This window comes from Akebia trifoliata, chromosome 1, assembly GCF_017979445.1.
Source record: "Akebia trifoliata isolate Shusen 1 chromosome 1, ASM1797944v1, whole genome shotgun sequence".
In the NCBI taxonomy this organism is placed as follows: domain Eukaryota; kingdom Viridiplantae; phylum Streptophyta; class Magnoliopsida; order Ranunculales; family Lardizabalaceae; genus Akebia; species Akebia trifoliata.
The window spans coordinates 30,517,980-30,541,620 of record NC_141375.1 but is presented as its reverse complement, the minus strand read 5'-3'; the positions used below and the strand labels follow the sequence as shown (position 1 = coordinate 30,541,620).

Sequence of the window (23,641 nt, the reverse complement as noted above, 5' to 3'; positions counted from 1 at the left end):
CTTGTTAAAATTCAAGAGATCTATCTGTTCTTGTTGTCCTTTATTATGATGTGTAATCTTTTTATCTCTTCCTTGATCTGGTTTACTTCTCTTTGCAAGTCTTGAATTGTTACTTCCTTTTCTGGTGTTTTAATCCTCTTGAATATTTCCTGAAGATTATATCATTGAAAGTCTGGGGGTTTTGTATCTTCTTTCTTTATTATTTCTCTTAATTGTAGTAGATATCCTTTTTGTAATTCTGGGTCTTGTATCTTGTCTATGTAGTCAAATAATACTCTTTGTTTTCTAGTTAAGGTATTTATTGACTTACACTTACAAGTTGTATTACAAAATTGTAGTGAATGTTTTGTTTCATCTTGTTCACTAGAGCTTGGTGTTGTTTCTTCAACTGTCTCTTCTTGGCTATTGCTAGTGTTATTGTAATCAGAATTTATCATCAGGTTTTCTAATTGTTCCTTTAAATCTTTGTCTATTTCTAGCTCATTTATTTTTTGCTTTACTTTACATTGATTCTTGTAGTGTCCTACTTTTCCACATTTGAAACATGTAGGTATCTTTTTCTTTTGGTTTGCTTGTTTGAAACGTTCAAAAGGTTTCTTCTTCCGTTGCTCAGGATACTTGGATAAAGGAAAATCTGAAGAGCTTGGTGCAGTTATTCTTGACTGTTGAGGATGACTGTGTAACCATGCTGTTACACCAGCTTTAGTGGCCTTGTCGAATTGCAGATTTACCCACCATTTAACTTTGAATTTTCTGGAAAATACTGGTAATGGATGAAATTGAGATATTGAACCTATGCAATATTCCCAGCAGCAAATCCATGCTAGGAAAAATTGAGCAAAAAAGGTTAAAAGATTGGGAGTTTGGCTTAAATGTTTTGGTGCTATGAAATTCTGGATGAAATACTGGAATCCTTCTTGTACTGGTACAGGGAGAATGGCTGGGATTGGTCCGTATTGGTTCCACCAGTCAGCAAACCAATTTGAAAATTGGATCTTAATTTGGTTATTGAACAAGAAAAACCAAGAATGATTGTATTGATCATTTTGGAACGTGAAGGTATTGAACCAGGCCTTTTAGTAGTCCTAGTAATTGTAATACTGAGGATTGAAAGGTTGGGAGAATTTCTTCATGGTATTGGGATTTTGTCCCCAGGTTGTGAGGGTGAGTATCTTTAAGATTTGACATTTAGAATGGGAAATTCTATTAGGATCATTTTTATCTGGAGTATGGGTAATAAGAGCAGAGTCTGAGTCAACGAGGATGAACTCATAAAATTTTTGGGTCTTGGTATGGACAGAGTAGATAAAATATATATATATATATATATATAAACGAGTCGACTCGCCAAATCATATTGCACGCCACTAGTTATCTCAATGCAAACCGAGTCAATTGGGCAAGTAAGGGTGTCAATGGGCCGTGCTTGATTAAGCCCTAACCCAACCTAAAGAGGCGGGCTCTACCTAGACTAGCCATATACCACTATCGAGCCTAAGTCAACTAAGCCTGGCCCTAGTGGGTTTGGGCTTGACTTGAGCCATATAAAATGATTAAATTTTACATTTTTAGAGAAAAAATGTAATAATCAAGGTTTTTTTTTTGGTGTGTATTTGAAGATTATCCCATCGAATTTGAAATTAATGTCTTATTAGCCTAAAATATATATAGATGATAGTTAAATTATAAGTATACAATGCATTTTATATTTATTAGAAAAATATTTATTTAATTAAATATATTATAAATATTTCTATAAGATTCAATAGCGGGCCGGTTGGGCATTATAAGGCCGTAGGCCAATTCGGATTTGATGGGCTGATAATTATTGAGCCCAACCCTTTCTTTGCAGGCTCAATAGACACCCCCACGGACAACTTTAAAACTATGATTTCACCATCCAAGTCATATAAGGATTCCTCAAAATTTGAAACTACCATAATTAGGGTTGCAACCGTAGGGTGGGTAAACCCAGGCTCAACCCCAAGTAGTAGAGCTCTCAACCCAACCATTGGACATAAGTTCATTAACCCAATCTCAATCTAAATTCGATTTTCTAAAATCGGGTTGAGTTGAGGTTAGCCCAAGTTAAGTAATTTTGAGTGATTTGACCGGATTGACCTCATTGAATTACCTTAATTTTATTTTGATTAGAAAATAAATTTTACATTTAAAAAAAAATACAACATCAAAAAATAAAAATACCAGTAAATAAAATCATATTCAATCTTCAAATCCAACATTGAGATAATATTTAGACAAATCATATTAAACAAAAGTTCACATTAATATTAGCTAATTGTTCACAGGTCATAATAATAAGATGGAATAAAAACTTTTAATAAAAATATCTATAATTAATATAAAAATATTTATATATTAGTATATAGCATCAGTTAGGGTTGAATCAGGTTGAGATATTCTAACCCGGGCTCAACTCATCTTCTACATAACTTGACCCTGGTTCACCCATCAGTTGGGTTGAGTTCGGACATGCCTGTTCCGGTTGCAGTCCTAGACTCGGAACTCACAACTCTCAATCCTACATCCTTCTCTGCTTCTCTCTGCTTTGTTTAACTGGGTCATCCTAAAACCCTAACTCGTCAAATTGCAGAAGAAGCATGAGGAGCTTCTAATTTCTTCATCCGTGATCGATTGGTTTTAACAGGTTCATTGACATTTGCCCTAGAAATTCTTCATCACATTCATTAATCCCCTTTTTTTTCCAATTTAATCGAATTTTAGGGTTATATATTTTATGTGATTTTGATGCTCCAGTAGTGCTTTGTACTCATTCTAGATTCTATAGGAACTTTTAAATTGTCTGGTAATGGTTATATGTTTCTGCAGTGGATCTCCGTTCTTCAACTCTTATAATGGTTGAATTTGTCTCACAATTTTATATAAGCTTGCCTTCTAGTTCATGGGTTTTTATTTATATTTAGTTTTTGCTTAATTTAGTTTCTGGGTTTACCTGTTGTAGAGTACTAAGTGAGGGAATTTGTTGAGAGGATGAAAACAAAGAGAGAAGAAGACAACATAGAGAGTGAATCAAAGAGGCAAAAGTTTCTTCGGGATTCGTCTCCTTCTCCTCCCCTCACTATCGACAATCCTCTTCTTCCCCTCGCATCTTATGACGATGATGACGACGAAGAAGAGGAAGAAGAAAGGAGGAGAGAGGGGAATGGAAATAGAGAAAATGTTTATAAAGAGGAAGACGATGAGGATGAGGATGAACATAAAGAAGGATCAAATCAAGGGAGGCACAACCGCCACGTTGAAATTCGGCGGGACTGCCCTTATTTGGATACCGTCAACCGTCAGGTGTTTATTTTCTGTTACTGCAATTGATTTTATTTTCATTTCATTCCATTGTAATTTATGCGCTTTTTTTGTGTTATTGTTGTTTGGGTATTTATTGGTTACTTTATTTTGCCCAATACAAGCATTTGTAGGCGTTTATTTTGTTGTAATTCCTTGTTTTATAATGCTCCAGGTTTTAGACTTCGATTTCGAGAAATTTTGCTCTGTGTCTCTCTCGAATTTGAATGTATATGCGTGTTTAGTTTGTGGGAAGTATTTCCAAGGAAGAGGTCGGAAGTCTCATGCATATACTCATAGCCTTGAAGCAGGTCACCATGTCTACATCAATCTTCAAACTGAAAAAGTTTATTGCCTTCCTGATGGATATGAGATTAATGATCCATCGTTAGATGACATTCGACACGTGCTGAACCCAAGGTGAAGCTATTAAATTTTTATTTTTCTTTGGAGAGAGATTTACCCGGCAGACCGACCTGTTGCATTTGTGTTACAAGAACTCTCTTGGAGTTCTGACAACTCCAGGGGAACCTTACTTTATGAAGTTTGTTACCCACCGGACCTTACTTCATCAAGTTCATTACCGAACAAACCTTGGAGTGAGGATCCACATCATAAAATTCAAATTGATGCAGTAAATTTGTTACTTAACATACCTTGGGTGGATCCTAACCACATCAATTTTTGGCATCCAAAAACATGATCTGATGCCACAGGGTTATAAAAGGTCAAAATTATAAGAACTTTGAAAAATAATTCAAAAAAAAAGTTAATTTTCACCGTCGAATTTTTGTTTTAAATTTGGGAGTTTGGTTGCCATTCATTTTCAACACCATTTATCAAGGTCAAAAAGGATTTATTTATTTTAATTTTTTTCTTTTGAATCTGAGTTTTTGATGAAATCTAGAAGGCTGTGGTGTTGGATTGCCAATTTGATAATCCATGTGGGCCCAACAACTCAGTAAGGTTTGTTCAACAACTCAGTAAGGTTTGTTCAGTAACAAACTTGATAAAATAGGGAAGTTTTTGTAATAAAATTGCAACAAATAAGTCTGCTCAGTAAATCTCCTTTTTTTTTTAAAATATATATATTTTAACTCTTTAATTTTAGTGAGTCGCCTTTTATTATTGTTTCTTCGGTTCGTTGAGTCAGATTTAGCAAGGAACAAGTTACAAAGCTTGACAAAAAGAAGCAGTGGTCACGAGCTCTTGATGGTTCCGATTATCTTCCTGGAATGGTATTCTAATATCATTGTTATCATATAATCTGGATGTGTAATGAAAGTTAAATTTTGACTTTATCCTTGTGTTAATTGTAATTCATGAGCCATGGCAATGTTTCAGGTTGGCCTTAATAATATTAAAGAGACTGATTTTGTCAATGTCACAATTCAATCATTGATGAGAGTTACTCCTTTAAGGAACTTTTTCCTTATTCCCGAGAACTATCATAGCTGCAAGTCTCCTCTTGTTCATCGTTTTGGAGAACTCATGCGAAAGATTTGGCACGCACGGAACTTCAAGGGCCAGGTTTGGACTTTGTAATAATTGTATTCAAGTTATGGTCCTTGAACATTAAACTGATCTTCATCAAACTAAAATTTTCTACAGGTGAGCCCTCATGAGTTTCTACAAGCAGTTATGAAAGCTAGTAAAAAGCGGTTCCGAATAGGTGCGCAGACAGATCCAGTAGAGTTCATGTCTTGGCTTCTTAACACTCTGAATTCTGATCTTAGACGTTCAAAGAAAAACTGCAGCATCATCCACAAATGCTTTCAGGTATTAACGTTGTCTTAGTTTATTTATTCACTCAATTCTTGGTTATATTCTTTCAAATTGTGTTTATCTAATTTTCCACCTTCAATAGGGGGAATTGGAGGTTATAAAAGAGCTTCATAGCAAGTCTTACATTGAAAAGAAAGAAAATAGTGATCCAGATGGTGGAACTGAACATGACAACGTTGTCCTGGAAACTTGTAGAATGCCGTTTTTAATGCTTGGACTTGATTTGCCACCACCACCTCTTTTCAAAGATGTGATGGAGAAAAATATAATACCGCAGGTACTATACTTAGTTTTATAACATGCTTCAGCTCAAATTTTAGTATATAGTTGTTTTTGTCATATTTTACTTGAAAATAAAGGTTATTTGTTTGTTTATGTAATTCTGTCACTCAGAGTCCGAAACAGAGGTATATTCAATATTTAAAAATGGTGCCTCTAGGAGCTCTAGGCATATGCTTTGAAGCAAGGTGCACAATTTGAGCCTCATGGCTTAAACCTCTAAGCACAAGCATGGAATGTGCAGCTGAGGCGTGTGCACAGTAAAATGGTCCAATGAAAAATACCCTTTCTCAAACATTTTCAATATAAAAAATTACCTAAATTAATGAATTTAAGTCCTCGTGTGCCTCCTATTATGAGTGAAACCCAACTCTTTTGCCCCAATTTTTTTAATTTTGGACACATTGTTGTTGTGCTCTTATTTTGCATCCAATTTGATTTTTTTTTTTCGTCACAAATTTATTGCAACAAATGGTTGAAAGAACGTGACAAATCAAGTATCTTTCCCTTTGAGGTAAGTACATGTTTAAGTCATTTTCTCTCTTTTCTAAATAAATACATTCAATGCCTAATCAAGTATGGAGTTTGGGTTACGGATGTGGTTTATAGAACTAAATAACTAACTATGAATTATATTGGAGCGCAATAACTAATTATGAATTATTTGAAGGTGCCATCTTGCCAAGTTAGTTAAATCCTATGAGTGTTGATACAATGACCTTGGTTTCAAAACCCACCTTCACCTATTAATTACTAACCACTAACCCGCTTGCAAATAAAAAATGGTTATCTTTCATTAATTAATCAATTTAGTGTTTGATCTTCAGGTGCTTTTGGTTACAAAACCATCTAGAAAAGTAAGAATCCCCCGCATGAATGAAAAATTAAAGATAGGAGTTTGAGTGCATTGTTGGAAATATCACGCATGGGCAATGGTGCCTTCCGAACTTGGATATTGCTTGGTGAAAGCTTATTGGGTGTATTGGCTGTTCAATGAGCTCAGTGTTTTGAACTGTCCTTTTGGTGTAAACCAAGAGAACAAACTATATACAACTTTCCGGAACATTGTCAAGTTCATATAGGTGTACTCGTTTCCTCTCTGAGCAATATTATCTTTAGGAGGAATTTAAAGAATCAAGCTGAATTGTCATGAGTAGTGCCCACTTCCACTCATATAGATGAGTTCAACAAGAATGCCCCATTGTATTCCACTTAACATTCAAGCTTAACCATTAGAAGTTTAAACTCAACTTCCATATAGGGCAGGGAGCATTTTATACACTACATCGATGGAAGGAGACACTTCTTTGGGTGCTTCTCATAAATCACTCTCAACTGGTTCTTTTTCATCCAAAAGACGTGTGACATTTAGGGTGATGCGGCTGTAGGCATATGTTGCTGCCTCCTAAAGTTTTTTTCTATGAAATCAGAGTAATTTCTTGATACTAGAGGAATTCATTTTTACTGAAACAAAAAAACTAGGCTGATTCCGCCTTCTGTTGTTTTTTTTTTGTTTTGTTTGTTTGTTTGTTTGCAGGCAATTAATTGTGTAGTAAATAGATAGAAAAATAACTCAGAGAAAACAATATATATTATTGAGGAGAACTTCAATCTCAAGGCATCATTATTATCTTGGGAAATACTAACCCTTTCTAGTTATAACTTGGCTTGTCCTCAACATAAAGGAGATCCTACTATGATATGGAACTACTTAATTATTCATCTATCTAAAGTTGTTTGTATTTTTGATATGGGACCTTTAACATTGAAACTGAAGCTGCATGCTCGGTGACGGTTGTGTACATTCCATGTTTTTCTTGTAACTTGCAAGTATTATCACCACTTTGGGGGTTTTGTAATCATCTAGTATTTGTAGTGACATTCCTATTTTCTCTAGCAAATTTTGCTTTGTGCAAAACTGGAGTGCAGCACCCCTGGACTTCCCTCTTGATTTACTCTCGAAATTATTTTGACATGTTTAGGTTCCACTTTTTAACATACTGAAGAAATTTGATGGCGAGTCTGTGACAGAAGTTGTGAGGCCTAGCATAGCAAGGATGAGATACCGTGTAACCAGATTGCCGCAATACCTAATTCTCCACATGCGTCGGTTCACAAAGAACAATTTCTTCATAGAGAAAAATCCAACACTAGGTGAGTTTTCACACTAATGAAGATTGATTATTTTTATTTTTTTTATGATGAAACTTCCTTTCAATGGCTCCACCAACTTGTCTTCCAGATGGGCCACTGCATGATCTTCCTAATCTATGTTGATATTTCATTATTTCTATTCTTAGTTTTTCACAATGGTTTGTTCTTACTGGTGTTATCATTGTTGTACAGTTAATTTTCCTGTGAAGAACCTTGAATTGAAGGATTATATTCCACTGCCAACACCCAATGAGAATGAGAAATTGCGATCAAAGTATGATCTGATTGCCAATGTTGTTCATGATGGAAAGCCTGGTGAAGGGGTTTACAGAGTATTTGTACAAAGGAAATCAGACGAAATATGGTATAAAAATTTTTTTGAACGAACCTCTCATTGACATATATTATTTATAAATACTAAATAGGATGTTTGGACAGTATAACGGATGAAATTCAAGAATTCTACTAGCTTACATTTCAATGTTTTGTAGGTATGAGATGCAGGATCTTCATGTGGCAGAAACTCTTCCTCAGATGGTTGCGCTCTCCGAGGCTTACATGCAGATCTACGAGCAGCAGCAGTGATGCCTGTTTCTTGTTCATGTATTGATTGTATACTTGCTACAAATGCAACCAATTCTAAAGGCCAGAGGTTTTAACAAATTGTCACTGGTAATCGAATAGTAAACTAATGCTTTAGCATACCAAACACACCAGTCTATTTGAGTCGAGTAGCAATTCAATTGTTTGCCACCCAAACTGGGGAAATGGAGTTAGAGACACTGATTGCAATGCGACATGAAGATTGATTGTAATATGTTGTTAAATGATCTGTGGATCATCCTTTTTGTCTTGGCTGAGATCCTGTTTTGGCTTTTTTTGTAATGCCCAACAACTTCGTTTTGTTAACGATAGGGTGGGACTAAGACCGACTTTGTTTGATTGGTTATTTATAGCTTGAAGATCAAATAAGCAATTTTCTTGAATATTTATTACTAGTAACAACTAAAGCAAAGCAAAGACAGAGATAACCATAGATTTGTTTTAAAAAAAATCAACGGTTGGACAGAACGCTGAAGGCAATTTAATAGAGAGAGAGTTGGGTAGGTGAGTTGACAACAAATTCAGTGATTGAAAGCCTTTTTCTTTTCATTTTGATTTATTAGTGGAAAAGGAATCAGAGTAAATCAGGAAAATGGAAGGGGAGATCAATGGGTTGATCAAGGTATTTCTTTCAATTCTCACATCTCTAAGTTACTGCTATTTCCTTGTCTCACAGATACCCAAAGGCAACATCAGACTCATCTCTCTCCTCCCTGTTTTCTACCTCTTCTTCCTCCTCCCTTTCTCTCTCTCTTCCGTCCACTTCAGAAGCATCATAGCTTTCTCCATCTCTTGGCTTGCTAACTTCAAGCTTCTCCTCTTTGCCTTCGATCAAGGCCCTCTATCATCTCCAATCTCTCTCTTACGATTTATCTGCATTTGTTCTCTTCCTCTCAAAATCAAACCACCAAACCCATCTCCCCAATTACTACTCTCAAAACCCACCCCCAAATCACCTTTCAAAACACCTATAAAACTCTTAATCTTCGTCTTATTGATCCGAATCCACGATTATAAGCAACAAATCCACCCGAAAGTAATGTTAGTCCTCTACAGTTTGATCGTGTACTTCTTCGCTGAAACAGTTTTGTCTGCGTCTGCAATCCTCGCTCGAGTCCTGCTCGATCTAGAGGTCGAACCACAGTTCGATGAGCCGTACCTGTCCACCTCACTACAGGACTTTTGGGGGAGGAGATGGAATCTGGTGGTTACAAGTATTCTACGGCCTACAGTTTACGTGCCTGTACGATGTATCTCTACCCGTATGTTTGGAGGGAGGAGTAGGAGATGGCCCCCACTACCAGCATTGTTGGCCACGTTTCTTGTGTCCGGGCTCATGCACGAGTTACTTTACTTTTACATAACTCGGGTGAGACCCACTTGGGAGGTGACGTGGTTCTTCGTTCTCCATGGGATCTGTCTGGCTATTGAAATTGAAGTGAAGAAGGCTTTGAGTGGCAGGTGGCGGTTGCATCCGGTGGTTTCTGTACCTTTAGCTGTTGGGTTTGTGGCTGTAACCGGTTTCTGGCTGTTCTTCCCTCAGCTGTTACGGAATGGTGTGGATGATAGGGTGACTGGAGAGTACCGTTCACTGATAGAGTTTGTGAAAGAAAAATGGGTTTGGATAATTCATGGGTCCTCTTCTCCCTTGTGACTTGTGCGCATCATGGCCATGGGTGAAATTTTTTCTTTTGTAACGGTTACCGCCTCTTTGCCACTTTCAATATTGTGACCGTTAGATTGATCTCAGTTAGCTTGCTTCCACGGTTGAGATCTATTATGATCATTTTTACATAGCGATAAATTTTTCCTAACGATCATGTTGATGGGGGGGGGGAGGCTGTGGGTTGTGGTTAGCATTTTTCCATTAGGGAAAAAAAACAAGAAAAAAGTTTATTTTTTCTTTTATAATAAGAGAATGCACATGGGATGGTTTTGATTCGTTGTACCACAATATGCGTGTCAAATTTGGAAAATCGAAATGATGTCTTAGTGTCGAATGTCGATCCTCACCACTAAAACGTCTAGAGACCTTTTAAAAGTTGAAAGCGGTTTTTTCAAATTCTCACTCCATAGATCTTTTCAAAATTCCTAAATTATAATAGCAAAATGGACGCGTAGATCAAATGTTATAGTGGGGATATTCTTGGAACTGTGATCAATTGAAGCGGCAAAACATGTGGTCTGTACGCAGCTGAGGTGATAAAGGGCATAAAATCATAGATTTTTTTTTCTTTTTTTTTTGGGATACACAAAGATAAAGGATCAACGGTTTTGTGCCCTTGTCATGTCAGTCACATACAGATCGCATATGTTTTGCCACGTGGATTTGTATCAGTCTTTTTCTTCGTACTCTTCAACTTTGACCCTGACTAGTCCCAAGTAGTTGCACCTGACACGCTACACTCGTGTCAGGATTCAATTTCACGGAGCAAGGGAACTTAGTTAGAAAAATTGCATCTTGGTCATTGGATATTTTCCTACTCGGGAGGTTTGATAGTGCGCTCGGTTCATATCAATGGAGAACGAGATTAAGAGCTTCATCAAGGTATGGTTTTTAGTTATTGCATCTCTAACTTACTCTTACTTCATACCCACAAAGTTCCCAAAAGGCAAAATCAGACTCCTTTTCATCCTCCCCATCATCATCCTCTTCACTCTTCTCCCATTAAAACTCTCATCTGTCCATCTTGTAGGCATCACAGCTTTCCTCGTTACTTGGCTTGCTAACTTCAAGCTACTTCTCTTTGCCTTCAATCAGGGCCCTCTATCATCCTACCCATCATTCTCTCTCTTACGTTTCATCTCTATAGCTTGTCTCCCTATTAAAATCAAACAAAATTCACCACAAAACATCAAAAATAAAGAAAATCTGTCTCTTCAAATCACCCAAAAAGGCCTCAAATCACCTCTAAATTATACCATAAAAGCCTTACTTTTAGCTCTAGTGATTCGTATCTACGATTACAAACCACATATTCATCCAAACATCATTTTAGTCCTCTATTGTTGCCATATATACTTTGCTGTGGAAATCGTACTCGCCACGTGTGCTGTCCCGGCTCGTGCCGTACTGGGGTTCGAGATCGAGCCACAGTTCGACGAGCCCTACCTATCGACCTCACTACAAGACTTTTGGGGGAGAAGGTGGAACCTCATGGTCTCAAGTATTCTACGCCCCACCGTATACGAACCTGTACGGCGTATAGCAACACGTATTCTAGGGAGGAAGTGGGCCTCACTACCAGCCGTATTGGCCTCATTCGTTGTATCAGGGCTTATGCACGAGTTGGTTTATTTTTATGAGACGCGAGTGGAACCCACTTGGGAGGTGACGTGGTTCTTCGTACTCCATGGGATCTGTACTGCGGGGGAGATTGTGTTGAAGAAGGCGTTGACTGGCAGGTGCCGGTTGCATCGGGCAGTTTCTGGGCCGTTATCCGTTGGATTCGTTGTGGTTACCGGTTACTGGCTGTTCTTTCCTCAGATCGTAAGGAACGGTGTAGATGATAGAGCGATTAGGGAGTACGGTGTTCTGTTCAATATGGGGAAGAATAATCTGTCATAGCTTTTAAGATGGGTACTCCCTATTGGTTTCGTGGGTTCTGTTTAATAGGTTCATCAGTTCATACAGATTTGATGGTTAAGATCCATCAGCAAATCAAATTATAGTTACAGATGAAAATTATGCATTTTAACGGTTCTGATTAATGAATCAATATGTCACATGTAGCTGGTAAAGTATACAATAGTTAATTAAGACCACGTTTTAGCATATTTACTTTGTCAAATTGAAGGGGAAAAAAAAGGAAGAAATTTCGTTTAAACATCACTCCTTGAAATGAGTGAGAATAGGTGTAGTGTACCCCCCACAAAATGTAAAATGTGGTCTAGGGGTGTCAATGGATACCCCATTAAAAGGAACCCAGTTGGAATACAAATTGAAAATTTTAGTTTTTCATCCCATTATATTGGAATTGATTGGCATGGGATTCTTAGAATTGAACCAATTGAGAATCAGAATTGACAAAAATTGATAGGAACCAATAATTAGATTCAATTAAGTAGAAAATTTTGTACGATTCCAATTTTGACTCCACTTATTTGAGAATCGAAATCAATCGACTGACACTCCTAATGTAGTATACATTTTTTAGATTACGAATTAATTAGACTACTAGAAACTTGAAAATGACTGATTTTGAGAAGAAAGAATGAAAGACTTTCATTAATGAAAAATGAAAATAATGTATTGAAGATGAGTATCTTGAAGATTGGCCTTGCGAATAAAAATTAAGAATTTTTGTTACAACTTACAAGTTGAAGATTGAAGACATGATTATTTAGGTTATTTTTAGTCAACAAGAAAAGATCAAGATCAAGGGAATTTTGTCATTAGATTGAAAACATGTGGATGTATCTCAAACACTCACCAAAATGTGGTCTTTAACTTTGAATGTGGATCAAGGATTTTGGTTCCACTATGAATTCATTTTGATATGGATGCAATTCGATGATCTATCAAACCAATTTTGGATCAATCATATCCTACTTGATGGGATCCCTGTCTGATAAAATGTTAGAAATGTTACTTAAATATGTGAAGTTTATCTATATTTCATAATTTTATTTGATATGATTTTGAATGTTTAAGGTACGTAATTTACGATTTATTGTTTATGTTTACGTTTAGTTTGATCATTGCAATATTCCAAATTTTTATTTGATGTGATTTTGAATGTTAATCAAATTACATGAATGTATACTAAAATTACACACTAGGATAAAGTCAACTTACCTAATTGCCTTTCTTTGTTTCACTATATTAAATTTGTTACCCACCAATCCACATCATAAAATTCAAATTGATGCAATTTATTTATTATATCTTAATTGCATCAATTTATGACATCCAAAAAAGATGAGATGAGATGAGATGATATCACGTGATTATTGAGAAAAAATTCAACAATTTTAAAAATAATAATAATAATTTTTCCCTCGTTGAATTTTTATTTAAAAACTGAGAGTTCAATAATCATTCATTTTCTAACCCCTTGAGTTCTAAAAGGATTTTTTTTTTTTTTTTTTTTTTTTTGAATCTGAATTTTTCCATGAAATTTAAATGGTTGTCGGGTTTGATTTGCTAATTTGATACTCCATTTGACCCGTTTTAAAAGATACTAATTTATTAGGGTTGGTTCAGTAATAAAATGGAGAAAGTAAAGGGAGTTTTTGTAATGAAATTGCAACAGTTGTAAATCTGTCTTATATGTAATCTTTTATTTTTTATTATAAATCTCTTATATGTAATTGGTAAGCGAATAGAAGCATCGAACGTCACGTCCAAGTCCAAAATAGAAAAGGCGAAGGACAATTATTCCAACTGTACGGTGGTGAAAAATGTTAATTAAAGAAGATGTAGTCGTCATTTTCTGCGTACCGTCATCCCTATGTCATTACCCTTGGATGATCCTTTAGATTGATGTATTGTAATGGTATTCCTTTGGAGGACAGTCCACCTAGCACAGGTTAAGATTCCTTGGATCTACATGCCACACTTCGCTTTATTTTATTTATAATTATATTTCGTATTTAATTTTTTACTTTGGTTCACGTGTGAACGGAACAGCCTATGCGGTGTAGGGGTCACCCAACATGATAAGGAAATTCCCCAATCAATCTCATACAAAATTACACTATCGATACAGGGAGTCGCTGAATAGTACTCAGCTGACGTGGCAAGTGCATTAATAAGTGTTTCTTTTTCCGTGTTTATTCCGAAGAAAAAGATCTATCATTCCGTACCACACTTCATTTTAAGAGCGTCTCCAATAATTCTTTTTAAGATAAAGAGTGTATTTTATTAAAATCTGACAAATATTATTTTAATTAATCTAATATTTCTTAAGCGTTGCAATAGACTCAAAAAAAAATTTCATATAATTGAAAATTGACTCAAATCTTAATAAGAGTCGTACCTCACATATTGGAATCCAAGAACATGATCTGATCTCACACGATGTTACAGACTTAAAATTTTAAGAATTTAAAAAATATATATATTATTTTTCACCATTGAATTTTAATTTTAAGTTGTGAAAGTTTTGTAGTCATCTATTTCAACATCTTTGATTCTATATATATATATATATATATATATATATGGGTCCCGTTCGACGCTCTACTATCTAATAAATGGTTTGACAAACAAACCTCGATCGTTGGATATAAAGTAGATGATCGGACGAGATTAAAAATAATAGCGTTTACGATTAAATTATGAATTATGCATTTATTTACAAAATCATCCCTCAAATATTTATTAATTAGTGCCACCTTCCTGGGGCAATTAAAACCAGAGAATAGAGTTCTCTATCAACAAAACTGAAACCCTTTCTCTCACTCTCATTCTCCCTATTACTGCAACGACATCTCACGAACACGACCCTCTCTCTCATGAAACCCTCTCTCTCACTCTTGATTTTCCCATGATTTATACGTGCCTAGAGTGCTCTATATCATAATCGCTTAAACTTTCTCTATTGTTTGCAACTGCAGCACCTCCTGAAAAACAAAGTCCACTCATTCTTACTGTGCCATGCTCTTTGAGAAAGTTGTCACATTACTGCCTTTGCATTCTATATTCAAGTTAGAGACCTTGAATTCTGATTTTTTAAACACAAAATGCAAGTTTTAGTAGAAAGAATACGTGATCTTACAATGTCAAAGAACTCAAATGGCTACTATGACCAATACTTAATCACCCCAAGTTGTTTAGTAGAACTTCAAATATGCATTATAAGGCCTAGAAACATTTGCAGCCACCATGAATGTGAAATAGAACATTCTTATTGAAAAAAAAGAACTACATTTTGTTTAAAATCAGTAAAAATAAATAAAAATGCAGGTGTTATTCTCTCTAAATCAATGGTTGACACACAGGTGCCACAGCCAACACTATTGTCTCAGTGAAATGTCTTTTTTTTTTCTTTTTTTTTTTTTTCTATTTTGGACTTGAAAAAAAACTCCTTTCAATCCTTTGAACTTCATCCCTTTTGCAAGTTGTTGGAAATTTGGATGGAAAATAACACTCTATGTTTGAATGTAAGAAACTTGAGACAAATGAAATTATTTTCAACATCTTGATATCGGAAAACCAAGAATGAGAAAGAGGTTTTCGTGTGAGAGAGGGTCGTGGTCGTGAGATGTCGTTGCAACAATAAGGAAAATGAGAGTGAGAGAGAGGGTTTCAGTTTTGTCGATAGAGTACTTTGGTTTTAATTACCCAGGGAGATGGCATTAAATAATAAACATTTGAGGAATGGCACTATAATAAGTGCATAATTCATAACTTAATCACAGACGCTATTATTTTTAATCTCATCCTCCCGTCTGCTTTATATCCAACGATCAAGGTTTGTTTGTCATATCGTTTGTTGTATAGTAGGGCGTCGAACGGGACCTATATATATATATATATATATATATATAGGGTAGCGTTCAAGGGCAAACTTTTTGGCAAAACATTTTTCAAAACATAGGTTAGAGGTTTTAGAATGGGCTGATTTTTGGTGAGGATGATCTCTACGGTGAGGAGATCATCCTCACCAAAAATCAGCCCATTCCAAAACTTCTGACCCCGTCAAAAACAGTTTACAAAAAATGGACGGTCCACAATTTTTCAGCTTGTAAACATGGGTTAGAAGTTTTGGAATGGACTGATTTTTGGTGAGGATGATCTCCTCACCGTAGAGATCATCCTCACAAAAAATCAGCCCATTCCAAAACCTCTAACTCCTGTTTTGAAAAATGTTTTGCCAAAAAGTTGGCCATTGAACGCCCCCCATATATATATATATATATATATAGGGAAATGTTCAGCACCCTAAGTTTACCACACACTTTAACAAACGTTTTTTGTCCTACATGGGTTAGAAGTTTTGGAATGGGCTGATTTTTGGTGAGGATGATCTCTATGATTAGAAGATCATCCTCCCCAAAAATCAGCCCATTCCGAAATGTTTAGCCCCATGTTTACAAGTTGAAAAATCGTGGACCGTCCATTTTTTGTAAATCATTTTTGATGGGGTTAGAAGTTTTGGAATGAGCTGATTTTTGGTGAGGATGATCTCCTCACCATAGAGATCATCCGGGACCCTAAGTTTTACCACACACTTTAACAAACGCGTTTTGTCCTACATGGGTTAGAAGTTTCGGAATGGGCTGATTTTTGGTGAGGATGATCTCTATGGTGAGGAGATCATCCTCACCAAAAATCAGCTCATTCCAAAACTTCTAACTCCATCAAAAATGATTTACAAAAAATGGACGGTCCACGATTTTTCAACTTGTAAACATGGGGCTAAACATTTCGGAATGGGCTGATTTTTGGGGAGGATGATCTTCTAATCATAGAGATCATGCTCACCAAAAATCAGCCCATTCCAAAACTTCTAACCCATGTAGGACAAAAAAACGTTTGTTAAAGTGTGTGGTAAAACTTAGGGTGTTGAACATTTCCCTATATATATATATAGGGAGGCGTTCAATGGCCAACTTTTTGGCAAACTTTTTGGCAAAACATTTTTCAAAACATGAGTTAGAGGTTTGGAATTGGCTGATTTTTGGCGAGGATGATCTATACGGTGAGGAGATCATCCTCACCAAAAATCAGCCCATTCCAAAACTTCTAACCCATATTTACAAGCTAAAAAATCGTGGACCGTCCATTTTTTGTAAACTGTTTTTGATGGGGTTAGAAGTTTTGGAATGGGCTGATTTTTGGTGAGGATGATCTCCTCACTGTAGAGATCATCCTCACCAAAAATCAGCCCATTCCAAAACCTCTAACCTATGTTTTGAAAAATGTTTTGCCAAAAAGTTTGCTAAAAAGTTTGCCCTTGATCGCTACCCATATATATATATATTATGAATATTGATTTTTCCATAGAATCTAAAAGTATATTGTGTTCGATTGTCAATGTGATAATTCAACTAGATCCAACGACCCTTAGCAAGATTTGAAATCTTACGAAGTAAGGAAAGTATTTTTATACTATATTTTTATTAATAACGAATAAAAGTACTAAGACACATGTGGCAAGTCCTCTTCTTAATTCTTGTGTCCCCTCCTTTAATTTGAGGGAGCAAGAACTTGTTGAACCCTCATTTTGTCATTTCACTCTTTATAATAAAGAGGATTAGTCAGACGTGTAAAGAGGTGGTTGGAGTTCCTCTGATATTGTTTAACTTCATGAGAAGTTGATTTAATATTAAAAATCTAATTTATTTAATTAACTTGAATTTTTAAATCTAATATCAAAATAGATGAAAATCTGATCATAATGATTATCAAAATGAGTGGTACTTTGGTGTACACCAAAGATTCTAAAAAGACAAGAAAAATGATACAAAATGAATTAACATTGATGAAAATGATCATACAAGATAAAGAGAAAACGTTTCGAGTGAAATATGATTCATGATAAAGTAAAATGTAGATGATACCAATGATGTTCGAAAAAAATTGACCTATATTACGCATTTGGTAGACCATAACGATTCTACAACAAAAATGAAAAGAAATCAATGTGGTGCACATATGAAATTTTGGGGATGGGGAAGAACCAATAAATGCCTGATCTTTCTTAGGAGATTTCAACTAATAAAAGCTCAAAAAATGATCCCGAGTATTTGATATTATACTTTATATATTTTCTTAATACTCTTGTAATCTTCATTTTCTCACTTCTTAACCCATCTTTCAGAGCCTTCAACTTATGATATTGCCTATGTTGGTCTTTGTTGTAAATGCCCAAGCCAATTTACGTTAATTTTTTTTTTTTTTTTTTTTTATCGATAACATTTTTTATTCTATTTTGCATGTTCAAGTTTATTTCTTACTCAGACTACCTTTTATTTTTCTTAGTTCAATATATAAGCATCGTCATCGTACTATGCTCATTCTATAAAGAGGATTAGACATACCCTCTGTGTTTTGGTGAATATTTGAGATGCTCACATTGTTTTCAAATTAATCATGATTCATGACAAACTTTGGTTGGCCAAAGTTTTCTCTGATAGACTAATAAAAGAGGGTATTGTTAATACGTGTCATAAGGGCACACATTAAAACCATTAAATACACTTTGTGAATTGGTTTTCGTATCAAAATTGTTTTAATTTTTTATATATCATAAATACCCTCTTTAACTTTATTCAAATTGTATTAGTTATCAAATGATATCCATGCTTCTACTGAAACTACTACTTGTCTTTCTGTTGATTTGCGGAAAGTCTTACTTTTTCTCTTTTTATGCTTGATGATTCGACTTTTTCGCTATCTCTATATGTTAAAATTGTGTATTAGTAATCCATCTTCCATATGTTATGCTTCTTGAAAACTTCGAAGAATGCAGCTGTAGTTAATAGTTAAGATACGTGCATACGATCGTCCCGAATGCCTTTGGCTTTGTCATAGTTGAAGTTCCCCATTGGTTCAAAGGGATGACAGTCCTTATAGTGATAACAAACAGATTTTTCCTAATCTATCAACTCAACTGTTTCCACTGAGATTGATAAGAAGTCGTTTTTCCCTCACCTAATTCTGCCTTCTAGTAGGACTTTGAGTATGTCCACACCCGCTTCTCTTAGACAATTAGTTCAGTTAAACAAGCCATGACCAAATCTTGGGATAGGCTTTCTCGAGATCTTATTTCCAAGTGTATTTAATACAGCTTATCATGTGAGTCCAATAAAAAATTATTTAAATGCCCTCAATTTTAGTCATTTCAACAATGTTTAACTTTTCTTTTCAAAATAAATCATGTAAAATGTTGTCCTCATTTTCAATCTAAGATTTTTATCTATCTTGTTCTTCAAACCTAAAGAACAAAACAATATATATATATATATATATATATATATATATATATATATATATATATATATATATATATATATATATATATATATATATATATATATATATATATATATATATATTGTTGGCGGGGAGGGGGGGGGGAGAATATAATAAAATGGTATTTTGGGTAGAAAAATATAGAATCAAGGATGTTCAACATATGGTCAAGAGATTGGGTAGATTAAAATAATTTACCATAAAGGTTAGGCTTTCGAGAAGAAAAAAACAAGGATTTTTGACAACAGGTCGAAAATAAGGATTTATAAATTATTTTTTATTAGTCTATAAAAGAAAATCAAGGCAAAGGAGGATATCCTTGGTTCAAAAACATCCAGGCATCTCAAATATTCATCAAAACATATAAATCACCCTTCTATAAAATCAAATGTATCAATCAATAAGGATTGATAAACGTTTATTCTTGCTCTCAACTCAATTCATTTCATACAATCTGTAGTATAAGTGATTCATAGTTTAGTAATTTTCACACCATGTCCTACCATTTAAAAAAAATTAAAAATTGGGCCCAAAGTCAATAAACGACCTTTCGGCCTCTACACTAGGCCGTAATGTAAGCCGTATAATTTGGAAAATGACACTAGACAGACACGGTCTACGAAACAAAGAAACAAACCAATTAAGTCAAAGATTTAAAAAAAATGATTTAGAGGTTCCCCTCCACGTTTTGTTGAATATTTTAGATACACCCGTGTTTCCAAACCGATGGCTTATACCCCTTGTCCTCAGTGTTATAATGAGATATCAATGTAAAATAACTTAAATACCCTCATCTTTAATCTTTAATCTCATCTTCAGCCTTAATATTCTATCTCCTTCACCCTTCAAACCTCAAAAAGAGAACATAGGATTTTCTTGGAAGTGAAAATGATGGGTATTTTAATAAAAAAAAATCAAGAGTTTTTTTATAAGAGATTTTATAACAAATTGAAGATGTTGAATGGGTTAAAATTAATTCACCCCAAAGATTGAAGATCAAGAAAGAAAATGCTGAATTTTTTGGTGAAAAAGTCAAGTGTTTTATTTAGGTCTTTTTGGAAGTCTTTTGAAGAAAAACTCAGATGATTGGGCATTTAATTAATTTGAAAACACAAGGGGTACATCAAATATTCACCAAAATCTGAAGGTTTATATCTTAATTCCCCTTGAAAAAAGGTGACCTTTCCCCTTAGCCTTCAAACCATGAAATAATATTTGTTTAAGACTCCTGACTAACCATTTGGTCATCCCTAGAAATCTCATTACTTTTGCTGGTAGCAGGAGTTGAAAAGCACAACTAAAAAATTGGAGTCGTGTCGTGATGAATGCACGCGGTTTACGCGACTTACGTGACAAAGGCATGGAACCATCGGGATACGCAAGAAAAAGATGTACGGTTATATGTCATTACCACGTCATCCCATATCAAAATCAAGTGCCTTCATTATTATTCAAAAATTTATTCTAACATATTATGTTAATGGCAGGAAATTTTATAAGAAATTTCTATGGAACCCAATATGAGCAGAGGTTGATTTTTGGGTGAATTAGTAATTTGTGAGTTGAAAATGAGTTATTTATTATTTCAGCTAACTGTTCATTTTAATTATCAAAACATGAATGATCACGTTTACATTAAAAAAAATTAGAATGATTGATCCATTCGATGGTGTTAAACTAACAATTTCGTATGACTATTTCTTTAAACCTACGAAATTGTCACTTTAAACTTGTGAAATAGTTATCATTTACATTTTGGTAATTAAAATGAATAATGAGCCAGAATTGTATATTTGTCAAAAGTTAATCACTTTTTTATGTAAATATCCATTGATTATTTTTTTTTTCTCCTTAAGATGAAGAGGCTATTTAACAAAAAATAAATAAAAATAAACAATCAAATGATTATAAAATAACTAATCTTCTCAAAAGTGAGCGGTTAATTATATTGTTTTGATGATGTTAGAAGTTCAAAAATTAACCGATTTCCATACTTATTGGACTTATCTCCGTCAAGGTCCCAAATATATGTGGGATATTAAAAATAAATAAATAAATAAAGAAAAAGTAGAAATAGTATACAATTATTCTTCACTATGGTCAATTAGGTGACAAAGCATGCTATCATATAGAGGCTGGGATGCAACAACCGCAACGACAATAATCAAGAGTCGAGAGTGTGGGTTTGGTTCAAGTTGACTCATCATTTGAAAACAAATTAGTATTATTAGACTAATAATTATATTGTACTATTAATATGATTTATATAGAAAATTGCCACACACAAAACATGTGCATGCTTTTCCTATCTATTATTTATTAGAAGGGTGGCGTTCAAAAACCCTAAAGAGAGTCAAACATTTTTTCAATGTATAGGTTAGAAATTTCAGAATTAATTGATTTTGTGCGAGGATGATCTTCTTGATATAGAGATCATCCTCACAAAAAATCAGCTCATTCCGAAACTTCTAACCCCATCAAAAGTGATTTTACAAAAAGTGGATGGTCCACAATATTTCAACTTGTAAACTTGCAAACTTGTAAAGTTTTAACCCCATCAAAAGTGAAGAGATCATATCCTTACCAAAATTAGTTCAGTCAAAAATTTCTAACCCCTTTTTTGAAAAATGTTTGACTCTCTTTAAGGCTTCCAAACACTTCTCTGAGTGGAAAGTTTAAGAGGTTGAAAGTTCAATGTCGAGAACTCACAAGTTTTCAATTAAAATGAACTAAAATAAATAATATGGTATATTTTACTAGAACGATCAATTATTCAGCAAAAATTATTGGACTAGTCATGTTTTTTAAATATTTATCGAAAGGGCCATATAATAATTTTAGCATTTATTATTTTTATCAAAATGACTTTTATGTCCTTTTTTAATCCATATATTTTCCCTAAAGGTACTCATTTTGCTGAATTTACCTTAATACCCTTTAATAATTTTAAATCCTAAACTCAAGATACAATTTTGGGTTTTTCATATTTTTGTAAATAACCATGTTCTTTTATTTGAAAGTAAAAAATTAAAATAAGTGCCGTGCAGCAGACATAACTAAAATAAATTCTCTAAACATTATCAAATTGCCCTCAATATAAATTTTATAATAAAAACAAAGAAAAATAAAATAAAAAAGTCATGTTTAATCATGAAGAAGATGTTCACGATCACATGCGTTTGATATGCTCAGATTATTCCATTTACATGTCTTTGCACCAACCCATACTTTTGGATTTTCCTACACCTTGAATTATGTTTGAAAATGGCCTACAAACAGACTTGATTAAGATGATCTATAGTTTTGTCTAAGTTATAGAATCATCTATGCTTCTAGCAATATTATTTAGAAAATTAAAAATAACGTACACCAAAATAAATATTAATCATTAATCAATAAAAATTAAAAACAAAAAACAAAAAAAAACAAAATTTTCTTTTTTTTTTTTCCTTCAAATTTTCCTTTTTTCTCTAAGAGGAGCTAGTGTTACCATCTTGTTGATATTGACAGAATCACAGGACATTGCACTAACTGATAAAATATGACTCAACCTATGATGGGGAGGCCGGTCTATATATTGAGGCTATTTCCATCAATTAGCTGTATTATTTATTTGCCTGATTAATTAGGTGGAAAAATGATTTTCTTAAAAAAATTAGATTTGCAAATGTATGATTCCTAATTTTCCTTTGTGGGGAAAAAAATTCCCTCACCAAACCTTTTAGGAAAATGTTTTCATCACCAAGAGAGAAAATTCTAATCATATTTTATTCCCATACCCTTATCCCTTATAGTAAAACCAATTCTCATTTTTTGATAATTTCCTTGGTGCAACCAAATACCAGTAAACATTTTCTGAATAAATTATTTTTCTCGAGATCATACATCATAGATATTGATTTTCCTCGGAAATTATTTTCTTTACAATCATATACAAGTTTTTTATGTTCTTGGCAAACTCTTTGTCTTTATGCCTGAAAATAAGATCTGTGAACCCACTTGCACTTATATATAATAAATAAAAGAGGGAAATGAAAATAAAGAAGAAATCAATAGAGTAAACCTGAAAATCAACCAAATCTGATTACATTCTATCAATATGCCTTTAATTTTTAAGGGCAGTATACATATATACCTTCTCCTAACTATATCTCCCACTAATCCAAACTTTCAATAAAACTGATAAAAAGTTACAGATAAGAAAAAGAAAATTAAATGAAATATAAATAAACAAGAAGAAGAAGAAGAAGAAGAAGAAGAAAGAAGTAAAGAAAAGACAAATGCCTGGCTTTCCCATGTACGCCACAAACCGCTCTCTTCCATAAATTCTTCATAGAAAACCCATTTTACTATGAGAATTCCTCACTGAGGTTACATTCCAGCAAAGCTAGACTAAAACTCCCAAAAGATTTCTCTCTTGTTGGGTAGGAAGGATTCTTCTTCTTTCTCTTCTTGTTCTTCATGGAATAAGAAAGACAACGCACTTGGAGGATGTGAAGGTGTTAAGAGAGAGAGAGAGAGAGAGAGGGTTAAAAAAATGAAGAGAGATACAATGAAAAAGACCAAGAAGCGTTA

The 23,641-nt window shown here is 34.1% G+C and overlaps 2 protein-coding genes and 1 pseudogene across 2 annotated transcripts; all 3 read left to right on the top strand.

The window, feature by feature from the left end:
• The first annotated feature begins 2,484 nt into the window (after positions 1-2,484).
• Positions 2,485-8,525, top strand: LOC147411661 (uncharacterized). Its single transcript, XM_086450927.1, has 10 exons — positions 2,485-2,668; positions 2,984-3,324; positions 3,497-3,741; positions 4,475-4,559; positions 4,666-4,851; positions 4,933-5,100; positions 5,189-5,383; positions 7,368-7,539; positions 7,732-7,903; positions 8,031-8,525. The coding sequence occupies exons 2-10, from the start codon at positions 3,013-3,015 to the stop codon at positions 8,122-8,124; spliced, it is 1,629 nt and encodes a 542-aa protein (XP_086307053.1). The 5' UTR covers positions 2,485-2,668; positions 2,984-3,012; the 3' UTR covers positions 8,125-8,525.
• Positions 8,526-8,594: 69 nt separating this feature from the next.
• On the top strand, positions 8,595-10,363 carry LOC147411660 (putative long-chain-alcohol O-fatty-acyltransferase 5 pseudogene; annotated as a pseudogene).
• A 119-nt stretch (positions 10,364-10,482) lies between these two features.
• On the top strand, positions 10,483-11,874 carry LOC147411659 (long-chain-alcohol O-fatty-acyltransferase-like). The gene has a single exon (XM_086450940.1). It carries the CDS (start codon positions 10,661-10,663, stop codon positions 11,708-11,710), a length of 1,050 nt encoding a protein of 349 aa, XP_086307066.1. The 5' UTR covers positions 10,483-10,660; the 3' UTR covers positions 11,711-11,874.
• Positions 11,875-23,641: the final 11,767 nt, after the last annotated feature.